At 39.2% G+C, this 16,556-nt stretch overlaps 1 protein-coding gene across 1 annotated transcript in view; it reads right to left on the reverse strand.

Moving 5' to 3' along the window:
• Positions 1–4,130: 4,130 nt before the first annotated feature.
• CDC25C (cell division cycle 25C) overlaps positions 4,131–16,556 on the reverse strand; it is a 34,834-nt gene continuing 22,408 nt past the window's right edge. The window contains exons 7-13 of the mRNA XM_052643947.1: positions 9,412–9,564; positions 8,086–8,187; positions 7,031–7,093; positions 5,653–5,751; positions 4,982–5,115; positions 4,485–4,596; positions 4,131–4,280 (exon numbers count right to left, since the gene is read on the reverse strand). Coding sequence (XP_052499907.1) covers positions 4,131–4,280; positions 4,485–4,596; positions 4,982–5,115; positions 5,653–5,751; positions 7,031–7,093; positions 8,086–8,187; positions 9,412–9,564 — 813 coding nt within the window. The remainder of the gene's footprint in view (positions 4,281–4,484; positions 4,597–4,981; positions 5,116–5,652; positions 5,752–7,030; positions 7,094–8,085; positions 8,188–9,411; positions 9,565–16,556) is intronic.

The raw sequence follows: 16,556 nt of genomic DNA on the forward strand, positions 1-16,556 counted from the left end.
AAAGCCACCCATAAAAGACCAGCCTCTGTTTGAGAGTAAATGAGATGCTTGGAGCATAATTCTGTCTGGGCACTGTGGTAAAGAGCTTGACATCATCAGGCCTTTAATGAGGATTGGTAACCAAGGCTAGTGGAGGGTTGAGGAAGCCTCTGCAAATAAATATGACTCCAAGACTAATATTGACAGCTCCTCCAGCACACTCTCTCCCCACCAACCATGTCCTTTGTGGCTGCCAACACCTGCTAGATAAGCAGCATTGCTGTTGGGAACCTTGTGGATAATGACAAATGAGCCAATCCTTTCTACAAAGATGTTACTCAACCATCATTCAATTCAATAATGTCTTTTGAGGCTGATTATGAGCCCAGCTTTGTGCCAGGTGCAAAAATGATTAAGACACAAACTGCCCTGGGAGGGCTTTGCAAGCCACTGATTGGGGCTCAAAGCTCTATATCTTACTCCACTTTCATTTGTAATCTTGGTTTTCTGCCTTCTATCAAGCCCTCTCTCACTGTTGGGCTTTAATTCCTGCTCTGCTGCTATCCTTAGCTAATCCAGGGTGTTAGCAGTTCAGTGAAAAACAGTTAAGAGAACAAGTTTTACAGACTACCTGGTTTCAATTGACATTGTCAACACATGCTGTGTGACCTTGGGCATGTCACTCAATTTTTCTGTGCTTCAGTTTCTTCATCTGAAAAATTAATAGCAGTATTTACTCTGTATAACAGTTTTGAGGATTAAACAAGTATATAGTGAGTAAAGGGTTTAGCTTAGTGCCAGGCACATAGCACACACGGAATGATATCACAGCAGGAGTTAATTATTCTATGAACTCAGCCAACCCTTACCAGTCAACCTACAGATTTGGAGTTGGAGGCTAGATCTTCCTTTTGCTGAATATGCTAGTGGGCCAGAGTACTTGTAGGGATGGGAATGAAGAGACTCATTTCTACCCTAAGGGCAGGAACTGTGACATGTTTGAATGCTTGTGGTACTTAGAATTGACATCCTTAGAAAGAAACTAGTGAGTCTCTCACATTTTTCTGAACTGAATGGGGAAAGAAGATCCTCCATGCCTCTCACTTTATATATGGCTGGTAAGGAAAGGGAAATGCTTCCCTCTCTGTAGCAAAGGTCAGCCAGGTACTGGGGCTGAGATTGTAACCAGAAGTGTTTTCAGACCAAAAGGTTTCCATTCTTTATCACTTGACTTCATGCTGAATGAATACCAGTCAGTACAAGGACACCAGCACAGAGCTAACCCCTTCATAGCCTCATGCAAAAGTTTCTAGATTGGGGTCTTAGTATCTGCCCTTAGCTTCAGTTCCCAAGCTGAAGCAACCCTATGGCCCTGACTTCTCAAGAACCTATAACTGAGGCACTTACACATTTAACACCTAATACAATGCCAATTTAGAAAGACACATCATTCCACCGATGAGGATTTGGTAACAGCAAAATCCATTAGCATTACAGACTCTGGAGCCATACTGCCTGGGTTCATATCCCAACTCTGCCATTCATTAGCTGTGGGACCTTAAACAAGTTATTCAGTCTCTCTGTTCCTCAGTTTCTTTATTGGTAAAACATGTATAATAGTGACTACTTACTTGCCTCACAGGATTGTTGTGAAAATTAGTTTATTTATATAAAATGAATAAATGTTTACTTGCAAGCAGTAAACAACTGAAAGGTTGTTAGCTACTATTTATTATTGTTTCTGAAAATAACATGAATCACGTGACATGGTACCTATACAGTGGGAAGATATTACAAGAAACTATATGGGAAAATGTAGCTTTTCAGGCAAATATAATTTTCCACAAAGTAGATAGCTGATTAAGCCCTAGTTTTATGTTTTACAACTCAGAACTTCCATTTAAGATCACTGAAATGTGAATACTTGTGCACCAGTCTCTTCCCAGGTAGGGGCTTGCTTCTCCCTTTCTGGGAAGAATTATAGGAAATGACCCACTAGGGTAGGCAGTGAGTCAGGGACCCCTCCTCACACTTGGAAGCGGAGGTGCTTCAAGCAGTTTCCTGCTCAGGTGACTAAGCTCCTGCCTGTTGTGAGGAAGTGTGTGGAATGGGACAAAAGAACAGCATCTTTCCCTCCACCTATTGAAGCAGCAGCTCTTCTCTCCATTTCCCCCCGGCCCTTCTGAGCTCTGAGCTCAAGGGCTCAGGACAGGCAGGTTCAAGCTAGGAGTAGAGACTGCAGGCTGCAGTGGCTGCCTTAGAGAATACAGCAGTGCCCTCTGCTGTGAGGCAAGCATGCAGCACTCTGTGAGAAGAGCGTTCTTGAACCTTGCAAAAATCAGTTACTCAGGCACACTCTTCCCTCCCAATCATTTTTTAAAGTCTCCCTACTCCAGATCTGGGAAGGTGTCATTTTTGTCTCCATTCTATCTCAGGCTAGGCTTCACAACCTTTTGTCCATTTCTAGTCCTGAGCTATCACTACTTACCAGGTTAATGCCACAGAATGACAATGTGCAATTCCACTGCCGTCCAGGCCAAGGGCTGTATCTGACTACACAGACAAAAACCTACTCACCTTAAAGAGCTCTAAAAAAAGGAAAGCCTGGGGTAATGCTGAAGAGTGTAACTTAAAAATATCTTTCTGTGGATGCAAGTTCATTCCCTGGTTGGGGAACTAAGATATCACATGCCAGACGGCATGGCCATATTTTTTTTTAATTGATTAATTAAATATCTTTCTGAAGTCTAACTGATCTTGCTTGGTACTTTTCTTTTCTTTCATTCTTATCTTCATATGGCACAGACATCTACTTCCAACCATCCTAAATCTGTCTCTGTGAAACATGAAGTGGAGTGGAAAAAAAAAAACTTTGGAAAATGGGAAAAGTCAAAACTCCACTGAGGCACACTTTCCTGGTGGTCCAGTGGTTGAGAATCTGCCTTCCAGTGCAGGGGACATAGGTTCAACCCCTGGTCTGGGAGACTCCACATGCTGCAGGGCAACTGGGCCTGTGCGCCACAAATACTGACCCTGTACTCTCCAACGAGAAGCCACTGTAATGAGAAGCACCACAACTATAGAGTAGCCCCCACACACACTGCCCGCAGTCTCTGCAACTAGAAGAAAGCCCGAGCAGCAGCAAAGGTCCAGTGCAGCCAAAAATAAATAAATAAATATTTTAAAAAATTCTATTGAGGCTGTAGATAAGGAACCTTTGGAATGCAACTCAGACCTATTACTTGGTCTTACAGAATGGCAATTATTTTGGTTTTATGAGTCTTGATACCACAAAGAATTGAGTCTGGGGCACACTTTTAGCCAATTCATACCATGGAATGGTATAGGAAAGGAAAGTCTGGAACACCGCTGAAGAATTCCATTTAAAAGGTTTTCTTTAATTCCAGAGCTGCAGTTCTCAAGCCTTGACATGCATCACAATCACCTGAAAGGGAGATTTTTAAAACCCAGATTTCTGTGCCCTAACCTCAGACATTCTGCTTTAGCAGGTCTGGAGTGGGCTGTGAAAATCTGCATTTCAAGCAAAGTTCAGATAATGCTGATGGACCAGGGCCCAAACTTTGAGAACCATGGTCTGGAGAAAAGCACTTTGGCCTCAGCTATGAATAGAGATGGCTACATCTTTGTCTGAAGGAGTTTAAATGTGGTGATTACTTCCTCACATACATCTTCTAGGATTTTTTCTCATTCATCAATGTTTATATTTCCATTTTTAAAAAAAGAAGAGAGAGGGAGACAAAGAAGGAAAATATAGAGAAAGAAGATGGACAATTCTCTCAACTCTCTCTTGCATAGCCAGAGCCCAGGAGAAAGATCTGGCTGACCTCTGAGAAGACGCGAGTAGTTAGGAAGAGGAATGCAACAGCCCCCTGAAGCAACATAAATCTCCATGCAACCCAAGGCTCCAACCTTAGAGAACTAGCTCAAGGACTTCCTCACTAGCCAGCAGCTCTACTAAAATGTAACCAATCCCCACGCCTGGGATTTCATTAGTTTGGCAGCCTGTTGGTTTGCTGACATCTTTTAACATCTTAGAATGAAAAGAGGCTGCATAGAAGATGGCCTCTTTCTGCTCAGGGTTTCTACAGTGCCTTTTGGTGAGTCCCAGGCAGCCAGTAGATGACCTGATATCATGGGCTCACATCCTTCACCAGTAAGGCAATCTGTGCCTGCAGCTGCCGCTCTCCTTCCCATGCTTTGCTCTGGTTTCGACACCTCAGCAGCTCAGCCTTATGGTCCTGGTGATGCATTGGGCAGTAGCTCTGTGGTTCACACAGCTCCTGAAAGGCAAGGGACAGAGTAAGGAATCCTCTTGATGCCTACAGTCTACCCACGAGGTATAATAGAGATGCTATAGGGAGTGGCTTAGAAGGAACAGCACTTTCTTCTCAGAGGGCTTTGCAGGCCCTGGGAGCTGCATGTTAAAGTTGGCTCCCCCAAGTCTGGGCTCCCCCATTGCCCCACATGCCCCATCCAAGATTTACCATATATTCTGGAAAGAAGTCTCTGTAGCCCCCTTTGAGGATGTACAGTTCTGGGTAGTATAGTGCAGGATACTGGTTCAGAGCCCTGTCCTCTTCTCTCAGAGAATGGCACCTTTAGAGAAAATCCAGAGATGGGTGAGATGGGAAAAAGCAAGTTCAGGATTCCATGGGTCACTCACTGGGGAAGGGGAGGAAGAATAGACTTTCGTAACCCTCAAAAGGAGCTCCAGATCTTATTTTTGCAAAACAAGGTGCAAGTAAGACCGCTCTTTCTCCTTTCCTCCATTGGTACCTAATTCCAAATCCCTTTTCCTTCACTACTTCAAACCTTTGAATTGTAGAAACTTCTTCCTTCCACCTCCTTAACATTCTTTAAACTACAGTGGAAATCGTTCATTCATTTAGTCTCTGAACTGGGCTGGGAAGGTTCCCTGGCTGTAAGTCCCAACTCAAGATCCATCACCCTCTCCATGCCCTCTCCGTGTGTAGACACTCACATTCGGGGACCCCTCTCAGAGGAGAATTCACAATGGAAAACGATGACTATTCTTTTCTGGTTATCCAAAGGGACAATGGGTTTCTTCAGAAAGAAGTTATACAGTTCTTCTTGACTGTACAAATTTAATGCTCCCTGTAAAATAATTTTATTAAGTATTTCCTTAAGGGTGAGAGAATGGGGCCAACACTTAGAAATAACTGGAATACCATCTTGAAATATTTAGTTCAGGAAGACTAGACTATTAAGTACTTTCAGAGTGGAAATCTACCTGTATCAACCTCCAGGGCCTGGCATGGAGCTTGGTTATATACTAGGTGCTCAATAAACATTTATAGAACGGAACTGCCTGAAGTGTAGGGATTATCGTGAGAACTGTCTGTAAGCATTAAGTGTTTGCAAAGTGCTGCTCAGTCCCTGGATTAATGTTTTTATTTCCAGGTAGGAGCTTTTGGCTCCTATAGCAAAGAAGCAGATTGGTCTAGGAGGGAAAGGGAAAGTAAATTGCTCAAGGTTCACAGAATTACAACAGGAATGAGGGCTAACAACCTTGATGTATTCCAAATGTATAATGTCTGCCCTGGTTCCAGAGGTTGCAAGACCCTTTGCCTAGACTTCTTAATAAGTGGTATCTCCAGTCCCTCCCCTGCTAAGTCCTCAATATAACCTTACCTGAATGTGTCCTCCCAGGTACTCATATGGATAGCGGCAATCGATGATATAAAACTTCTCAATCAGACCCTGGAACTCCCCTGATAGTAAGGCAGCCACCTGTACAGAAACTATGACTGAATACCCTGCCTCTTTGGAAGGAGAGAAGAGCCAGTCACCCAGTTCCTGATGTGTACTCCTTTTAGTCACTCAGGATCCCACTGTACGCCTAGCCTCCAAAGTCCCCCTATATTTGAAACATAGCAATGATGCAACCGCCCCCCATCAACCCTCTGCAAGTAAGAGAATAAAACAGGCAATGGCCTTTTGGAGAACCAAAACAGTCGGTATTGCCAGGACACAAGGGAGAAGATTCAAGCTATTTATTTGGAGGAAGACACAGCTGCAATCAATCTCTGAGAAGACACCCAAGGATTTCTGTAAGGGCACAGGTAGCAGCTAGAGGTCTCAATTTTATAAGAAGAAATGAGAAATGATTCCCCACTCTCCACTGTAAGATTAGAAAGCAAGTTTCTCAAAAGGGATATGGAAGGAAAGGGTTGATATCCAGAGGAGGAAACTTGAGCTACATGTGGTTATATAAATTGGTTCAAACTTTCCAGAGGAAACTTTGTAAATACTTACAAAAAAAACAAATGTAATTACATTTTCAGCAAGTTCTTTTCTAGCATCTTAAGTAAACAGAAATACATAAAGATAGGGCACAATAATGTTGATCTCACCATTGCTTTAGATTATCAAAATATTATAAATAACTTAAATAATAAAAGAGGTTTAGTTTAAAAAGTTATATATTATCAATATAACAGAATATTACATAGCCATCAAAGGGATAATACAGATTTTTTAAAAAATGATATAGAAAGATGTTTACAATGACTTACTAAGCTAACTATAAAATTACATGATTATGATACTATTTTTATAAAACTTATTATATCAGAATAAAATCTGTAAGGCCATAAGGAAAGTCTTACTAGTGCTTATCTCTGATGGTGAGACCTATGGGTAAAGTGACAAAATAATTATTGCACAAACTAGAATACTTTTGAGAGTGACAGAGAGCACAATATGCAGCAATAGGCATAAATGGAATTGCAACATGTAAACCAGGATGTAAGGCCAGCTTAATTGGGTGATTTTTACTTTTCTCCCTTCCCCTTCCTCCTTCCTTTCTTAGGTAGCAATTATATATCATTTGCTTAATTACAAACAAAGATGACATATAAGAGAGTTTTTTAACATAGCTTCAGCTGAATACAGAGCCCACATGAGTGAACAAAGTGAAAGAAATACAAATGGAAGTGGGGATTTTAGGGACAGAACAGACCAGATGGCAGCTTATGTAACCAGTTACCATCTCCAGAAATCTGCTTACTGTTTCTGGGTTGACGTACTTCAGATCTTGGTGTTTCCCTGACACGGTTGGCAGTGCACATACCTAGAAATACCCAAGAGCTAAAAAAACAGCAAGTTCTCTATATCCAAATTTGAAATCATGACCCGTATATTGTCCTATCCAAATGACATTTAAAACCCCACATGCCTTCAGAAATCAATGGTCTCAATATGCATATGCAACGATCCCATTTCTAAGAACTGAACCTAAAGAGCTAATTACGAATGTTTAAAATTTCTTAGATTTAGCTGCAAATATGTCCATCTTGGTACAGTTCATAAGGAAAATTTGTAGAAGTAAATAACAAGAAAGGATTTATCAGGAAATTACGGGCAGCCAAAAAAAAAAAATAGTGTGCTGCTATTAAAAGTGATGAAATGATGAAGAACTATTTATTGACATGAAAAGATGTTCCCGATATATCAAAGGAGATGGAATAAAAACCTAAAAACAAACATGGAAAAACAAAAAGTGTATTTGTGTACACACATGTGTCTTTGTGAAAATAAATAGAGATATACACCAAAATATACACCAGAAATATACACCAAAAAAATAGTAAACAAACAATAATACTCTGGTAAGATCTGAGGTAGATTCCATTTTCTATCTTTTCTGTAGTCACCAAATATGATTCATATAATTTTTAAATATGTTTTTTAAAAGAGTAGAAAGCTTCATACTTGGGACTTCCCTGGCAGTCCAGTGATTAAGACTCTGTGCTTCCACTGCAGGGGACACAGGTTCAACCCCTGGTTAGGGAACTAAGGTTCCACATGCCATAGGGCACCACCAAAAAACAGAAAAAAAAGAAAGCCTCATACTTTTTCCACTTCTGTAGATATTTCCAGAGTGAATAAGGGACACTTTCTCATGAAAGGCTTAGGGCCTAGATCTACTACTATAGCACCTTCAGGTTATCAGTGAGTACTTGCTAAAGACGCATATTAATTAAACTTAGTGTCCTCTGGAAGCAGATAAGATTCAGATCCAAAATACAGGATGAAATATAAGACTGGTGCAACCAAACTCACCTTGGAGAAATCACCAATCAGAGGCCCCTGGTTTGAATCTTCCTCCAGCATCTGAGTCATATTGATGTCACAGAGGGAGACTATTTTCTTTAGACCTAAGCCCTAAAGACAAGATTCCCCCCACCCCAATCCTCATGTTAAAGGTTTAAAAACCAAGGGAAGGAAGGAATGTTGGGAGATTCATTAAAATATGCATACTCTTTGATCTAATAATTCTACTTGTTTTACTAAGAAAATAAAGATATGTAGAAAGATTTGGCTATTAAGGATGTTTACAATAGAGAAAAATTACTAATAAATTAAATGATCAGTAACAGGATCTTGGTTAAACAAATCATATCCACACATTATTGATTACTATTAAGGAGGCCTGGCGTGCTGCGATTCATGGAGTTGCAGAGAGTTGGACACAACGGAGCAACTGAACTGAACTGAAGGAATAAAAAGTAAGCTGTAAATTAACTTCATTAACTTGAAAATAAGACATCATTAAGTAGGTTAGAAAACATGTATTTTGGTTTTTTTTTTTGATAAGCTTTTTTATTTTTTTTTATTTTTATTTTTACCTTATTTTACTTTACAATACTGTATTGGTTTTGCCATACATTGACATGAATCCACCACGGGTGTACATGCATTCCCAAACTTGAACCCCCCTCCCACCTCCCTCCCCATAACATCTCTCTGGGTCATCACCGAAACATGTATTTTGTAATGCCTCTTTAATAAAAGAAAAAATATATTTGCATTTAAAAAAGTCTGAAAGGCTATACATTATTAACAGTAATTAACTCTGGCCTATGTGATTACGCACATTTTGCAATGGCTTCTTTTTGCTTATTTGAATTTTCTATTTTTCTATAATGTCATACACTGATTTTATAAAATAGCCAAATGTATTGAGATTTCTTTTTTAAAAGAGAGATACAGGATGAGGGCTAAGTTTTTCAGAATTTGCTTTCCAGCAAACCAGTGTGCTCTATGATGTTATTTTTGTCCAAATGCCTATAAAACAGCAATAAATGTCCTTCTTAATCAGAGTTCCCTTGTATTCTCTCAGATCTTAAAAAAGGTGGTTGGGAAGACAATACAATGATATCATTTCCAAAATTATAATATAACATATTTATTATTAAATACTTTATATATGGGTGTAGATGTAGAAAAGGAAAATGGAAAGAGGAGATAAAGGTAAAAGTACAAGGCCAAAAGCTATGCCAAAGCAACCCCCCAATCCAGAAAGGTGGAGAAGATGAGATAAAGATTAAAGAGACTGTCTTTTTAAAAAGTTTCTGACAAAAAAAAAAAAGAAAAAAAAAGTCTTACCTTTCCGAGCTCTTTGTGGTTTGAACAATACTTCTTTTTTACTTTATCTGGTATTGTGCTGTCCTTGAATTTTACCACCTGCTTCAGACTTGGACTGTTCAAGCTGTCTGGCAATGACGAGGAGCGATACAGGGAGCTCCAGTTCAGAGGTGGCTGTTTGGAAACATGAAACCCCATAGTTCTTATTCCTTGAAGTGTGTCTGCAGGCCAGCACTGTGAACCTCCCCTGGGAGATTGTTAGAAATGCAGAATCCCAGATGTTAGGCTTCTTCCCAAACCTGATGAATTAAAATTTGCACTCTAACAAGATGCCCAGGTGATTCCTAGAAACACTTAAGTTTGAGAAACAATGCCCCAGGTAAGGAACCTGTCCTCCCTTCCTCATTAACACCTTCTCCTCAGACTCCATGATGTTCCATCTCTAAGATGTTTTAACTCCAGCCAAATTCTCAACCTGATCATCATACATGACAATACTTGTAGAAAAAAGCAAATGCAAGCTTAATTCCTCTAGTCATATGATAGCTTCTCTATGGGATCCTAAGACCCTGACTATCAAGATTTAAGAATCCCAACAAAGCTGAAGATAACAAGCCAAAAAAGTTAGCCTAGGTGAAAAGTACTAAGAAGCAAGAGTGTATAGTTGTCCCTTGAGACAACTGTGAGGTATCTGTGAGAGGCTGGTTCCAGGACCCCCACAGATACCAAAATCTGGGGGTGCTCAAGTCCCTTATTTAAAATCATGTAGTATATTCTATGAACATCCTTCTGTACATTTATTTTATTTATTTATTTATTGACCATGCTGCACAGCATGTGAAATCTTAGTTTCCTGACCAGAGATCAAACCTATGCCCCATGCAGTTGAACTGCAGAGTGGTTAACCCAGGGAATTCCCTCTTGTATATTTTAAATCATTTCCAGATTGCTTATAATATGTGGGTGTGCATGTGTGTGCATGCACACACACACTCATGCATGCATGCTAAATCACTTCAGTCGTTTCTGACTCTTTGCAACCCTGTGGACTGTAGTCTGACAGGTTCCTCTGTCCATGGGTTTTCCAGGCAAGAATACTGGAGTGGATTGTCATGCCCTCCTCCAGGGGATCTTCCTGACCCAGGGTCGAACCCACATCTCCTGCATCTCCTGCATTGGCAGGTGGACATTTTACCACTATGCTACCTTGGAAGCCTGCTTATAATACCTAATACAATGTAAATGCTATGTAAATAGTTTCCCATGTAGGCAAATTCAAGCTTGCTTTTTGGAACTCCCTTCACGGGGAAAAAAAGGAAAACTTAAAAAAAGTTTTTTTTTCAATCTGTGGAGTGAAAGAGGAAAACTATCATTCAGGCTTAAAAGAGGTTAATGGGGGGAGAAAAACAGCAAAATAAGCAGAATGCAAGGGAAAAGGAAATAATAGAATCTAATATCAGGATGAGGACCAGATGGCTTTACAGCTGAATTCTACCAAAAATTTAGAGAAGAGCTAACACCTATCCTACTCAAATTCTTCCAGAAAATTGCAAAGGAAGGTAAACTTCCAAGCTCATTCTATGAGGCCACCATCACCCTAATACCAAAATCTGACAAAGATGCCACAAAAAAAGAAAACTACAGGTCAATATCACTGATGAACATAGATGCAAAAATCCTTAACAAAATTCTAGCAAACAGAATCCAACAACATATTAAAAAGATCATTCATCATGACCAAGTGGGCTTTATCCCAGGGATGCAAGGATTCTTCAATATCTGCAAATCAATCAATGTAATATACCACATTAACAAATTGAAAGATAAAAACCATATGATTATCTCAATAGATGCAGAGAAAGCCTTTGACAAAATTCAACATCCATTTATGATAAAAACTCTCCAGAAAGCAGTAATAGAAGGAACATACCTCAACATAATAAAAGCTATATATGACAAGCCCACAGCAAACATTACCCTCAATGGTGAGAAATTGAAAGCATTTCCCCTAAAGTCAGGAAAAAGAAAAGGGTGCCCACTCTCACCACTACTATTCAATATAGTTTTGGAAGTTTTGGCCACAGCAATCAGAGCAGAAGAAGAAATAAAAGGAATCCAATTTGGAAAAGAAGAAGTAAAACTCTCACTATTTGCAGATGACATGATCCTCTACATAGAAAACCCTAAAGACTCCACCAGAAAATTACTAGAGCTAATCAATGAATATAGTAAAGTTGTAGTATATAAAATTAACACACAGAAATCCCTTGCATTCTTATACACTAACAATGAGAAAACAGAAAGAGAAATTAAGGAAACAATTCCATTCACCATTGCAATGAAAAGAATAAAATACTTAGGAATATATCTACCTAAAGAAACAAAAGACCTATATATAGAAAACTATAAAACACTGATGAAAGAAATCAAAGAGGACACAAACAGATGGAAAAATATACCATGTTCATGGATTGGAAGAATCAATATAGTGAAAATGAGTATACTACGCAAAGCAATCTATAGATTCAATGTAATTTCTATCAAGCCACCAATGGTATTTTTCACAGAACTAGAACAAATAATTTCACAATTTGTATGGAAATACAGAACTAGAACAAATAATTTCACAATTTGTATGGAAATACAAAAAACCTCAAATAGCCAAAGCAATCTTGAGAAAGAAGAATGGAACTGGAGGAATCAACCTTCCTGACTTCAGGCTCTACTACAAAGCCACAGTCATCAAGACAGTATGCTACTGGCACAAAGACAGAAATATAGATCTATGGAACAAAAGAGAAAGCCCAGAGCTAAATCCACACACCTATAGACACCTTATCTTTGACAAAAAAGGCAAGAATATGCAATGGAGAAAAGACAATCTCTTTAACAAGCGGTGGTGGGAAAACTTGTAAAAGTCAACTTGTAAAACTTGTAAAAGTCAACCACTTGTAAAAGAATGAAACTAGAACACTTTCTAACACCATACAAAAAAATAAACTCAGACTGGATTAAAGATCTAAACATAAGACCAGAAACTATAAAACTCCTAGAGGAAAACATAGGCAAAACACTCTCCGACATAAATCACAGCAGGATCCTCTATGACCTACCTCCCAGAGTAATGGAAATAAAAGCAAAAATAAACAAATGGGACCTAATTAAACTTAAAAGATTTGTACAATGAAGGAAACTATAAACAAGGTGAAAAGACGGCTTTCAGAATGGGAGAAGATAATAGCAAATGAAGCAACGGACAAAGAATTAATCTCAAAAATATACAAGCAACACCTGCAGCTCAATTCCAGAAAAATAAAAGACCTAATCAAAAAGTGGGCCAAAGAACTAAACAGACATTTCTCCACAGAAGACATACAGATGGCTAACAAACACATGAAAAGGTACTCAACATCACCCATTATCAGAGAAATGCAAATCAAAACCACAATGAGGTACCATTTCACACCAGTCAGAATGGCTGCTATCCAAAAGTCTACTAACGATAAATGCTAGAGAGAGTGTGGAGAAAAGGGAACCCTCTTACACTGTTGGTGGGAATGCAACTAGTACAGCCACTATGGAGAACAGTGTGGCGATTCCTTAAAAAACTGGAACTAAAATTGCCATATGACCCAGCAATCCCACTACTGGGCATAGACATCAAGGAAATCAGAATTGAAAGAGACACGTGTACCCCAATGTTCATCACAGCACTGTTTATAATAGCCAGGACATGGAAGCAACCTAGATGTCCATCAGCAGATGAATGGATAAGAAAGCTATGGTACATATACACAATGGAATATTACTCAGCCATTAAAAAGAATACATTTGAATCAGTTCTAAAGAGGTGGATGAAACTGGAGCCTATTATACAGAGTGAAGCCAGAAAGAAAAACACCAATACAGTATACTAATGCATATATATGGAATTTAGAAAGATGGTAATGATAACCCTATATGCAAGACAGCAAAAGAGACACAGATGTATAGAACAGTCTTTTGGACTCTGTGGGAGAAGGTGAGGGTGGAATGATTTGAGAGAATAGCATTGAAATATGTATATTATCATATGTGAAACAGATCACCAGTCCAGGTTCGATGCATGAGAAAGGGTACCCAGGGCTGGTGCACTGGGATGACTCAGAGGGATGGGATGGGGAGGGAGGTCGGAGGAGGGTTCAGGATGGGGAACATATGTACACCCATGGCTGATTCATGTCAATGTATGGCAAAACCACTACAATATTGTAAAGTAATTAGCCTCCAACTAAAATAAATAAATTGAAAAAAAAATCAGGATGACCATTATAGGATTGATACTATGAAGCCTATCAGGAAGAAAAAAATGGATTAAATACCATGGGAGCTGCTCACCCAGGAATAGACTAAGTACAGAAGTATAGACTAATTGTCTCTTTGAAAGATATGATATGGGTGTTATATATCCAGATGCAGGGGGATATATTAAAAGATCTCTGATAGCAACTTTAAACTAATCCAAGATTCTTATCCTCTGTTTTCCTTCTTTATATACTTATCTCACTAACTGCCATGGATTGATTTTGAAGCAGGCTAGGCCATAAGAGAGTCAAAATTGGAAAACATATTGATAGTCAATGGTTTCTGGGAGAAGAAAGTAAGAACATCAGTAATTTACTGTACAACAACACAATAACTACATCTACACAACAGTATTTGTCACACCCATGGTCCTGTCTAAAGAAAACTTGATTGTTCATGGTACCAGATAAAGGTACAGATCACATGTGATATACCAACATTCTATACCTACTTTTTCCCTTGGACCCCTGCCAGTCAACACCCTATAGTCTCCACAATCCTACTGCAAGCCACTGGTGACTGGGCCATATTGCTGACTGAACACTCCTATTTAGTGGTCAAAAATACGTAAACATAATCTGGGTCAATCAGGTTCCCTCTCTGAGAGTCGAACTTGGAAAATGTCAAAATAATTAGGCAGCAGTAAAAGCCGAAGTTTTATTAAAAGGAGCCAAGAGATACAGTCAAGATCATGACACCAGTGATGAATGGATGGATGAACCAAAGGTATAGTGGTTGAGGAGATGTGGTAAAGAACTGAGAAGCAGGCTACCCAGCCTCCATGAATGACTTCCCTTCGTATTACTTCAGTTTTGCCCTGAGAAGAATGCAGGAGAAAGCTAGATCAAAATTTCAAATTTGCTGGCCTTAGTCAATCTTTATTTCTTTAACCAAAGGAGCCTCTCTAGAACACACTGTAATTATTAAGCAAAGAGTTTATTTTAAAGAGTTTGAATTAACTATCTACTAAGTGAAATGTATCCATTTATTAGCATTACATCTAAGAAATCTTTGCCTAACATAGGGTCATAAGCATTCTTCTCCTGTTTCTTTATTCAGCTGTTCTACACTCTTATGTTTAGGCCCATGATTCATTTTGTGTAAAGTTATATATATGATATGAAGTATGCTGCTGCTGCTGCTAAGTCGCTTCAGTTGTGTCCGACTCTGTGCGACCCCATAGACAGCAGCCCACCAGGCTCCCCGTCCCTGGGATTCTCCAGGCAAGAATACTGGAGTGGGTTGCCATTTCCTTCTCCAGATAAGAAGTATAGATTGAAGTTTTTGTTTTACACATGGATTTTCCATTGCTCCAGCACAATTTGTTGAAGAGACTATGCTTTCTGCATTTAATTGGTTTTGTATCTTCATCTATTATCAATTGACCATACATGCATAGGTCTATTTCTCAAATCTCTATTCTGTTGCACTGAAGCTTTAGGTTTTTGGTAGCTATTATGATGGCAATAATGAGGGTGATAAACATCTTTTTGGGTTTCATATAGTCCAAGGACAAGAAGCCAGAAATAAACGTTCACAGAAAACTATTTCAACAAACAGAAACAGCTACTAGTGCTTTGATAGGTTATTTCCAATACATTTACATAAAAACAAATGGCAAATGACTGCAAAGAGTATAAGTGCTAAGTCATAGAGGAACAATAATGATACTTTAGCTTTGTCTAGCTAGTCAGGAGTTTCCCAGCGTCCAGAAGCTGGTGAGGGCAGATCCCAGGACCAGCTGTCTTAGATCTACCAACTAACGGCTTTCATTGTTTAAGGAATTAATGAACACTTTCCAAATCTGGGAATTTTTAAGCACTGAAAAGACCAGAAAGAAAAAAGCTCAATTCTATCTATAGATTTTTAAACTGGATAATTATTTCATAAACTGAAGAGGCATCACCATTTCTTCATAGCTTATATGCTCTTTAACACACATAGACTTGGCTTCTGTCTGTACCACTCTACTGCTCTTATCAAGGTTATCAATAATCTTCTTGTAACATCAGTCACTTCTTTAGCCCTGTATCATCCTGAATCACACAGTGGCTTCCATTGACTTGGCTACTTCCTTCTTCTTTAGCTTCAGTGGCACTACCTAGTTTCTGAGTTTAGTCCTTGTATAGGCAACCATTTACTGAAAAAACTGTGATTCTTCTAACTCTCCGACTCCTGTCTTCTTTGTCAAGTTTCCCCACCTATCAAACCTTGAATAGATGTTGGATTCAGAGCTAGGACCTGGCCTTTTTTCTAGGTGATTTTTTCCTACTCATTAATTTAGATTTTTCCCTCTATGATGATGATCCTCAAATTTCTATCTCAAGACCTCTGTTCTTACTTCCAGACTTCCATATTTACATACCTGTTAGACAATTTTCAAGTACATACCAGGTGACATAGCAGTGAATAAGAGGGTGGAAGAGACAAATAAACATAATCCGTACTTTCATATACTGATAAGTGCCATAAAGTGAAAAAGAAAAGATAAAAGATAGGAAAAATACTGGGGTTAGAAGCTTGTCGGGAAAGGCTTTCTGACAAATGTGGAGATCTGAGACTGAAATGAGGGAGAAAATCATGTTTGCCCAGGGGAAGTGTTCTAGGCTGCAGGAACAACAAATGCTCTGGTGAGAATGGCAAAACCAGTGATGGCAGAATTTAGGATGGTTCCAGCTTCCCTGGTGGCTCAGAGATTAAAGTGTATGCCTGCAATGCAGGAGACCTGGGTTTGATCCCTGGGTCAGGAAGATCCCCTGGAGAAGGAAATGGCAACCCACTCCAGTATTCTTGCCTGGAGAATCCAATGGATGGAGGAGCCT

The sequence above is a fragment of the Budorcas taxicolor genome, chromosome 7 (genome assembly GCF_023091745.1).
Source record: "Budorcas taxicolor isolate Tak-1 chromosome 7, Takin1.1, whole genome shotgun sequence".
NCBI lineage: Eukaryota > Metazoa > Chordata > Mammalia > Artiodactyla > Bovidae > Budorcas > Budorcas taxicolor.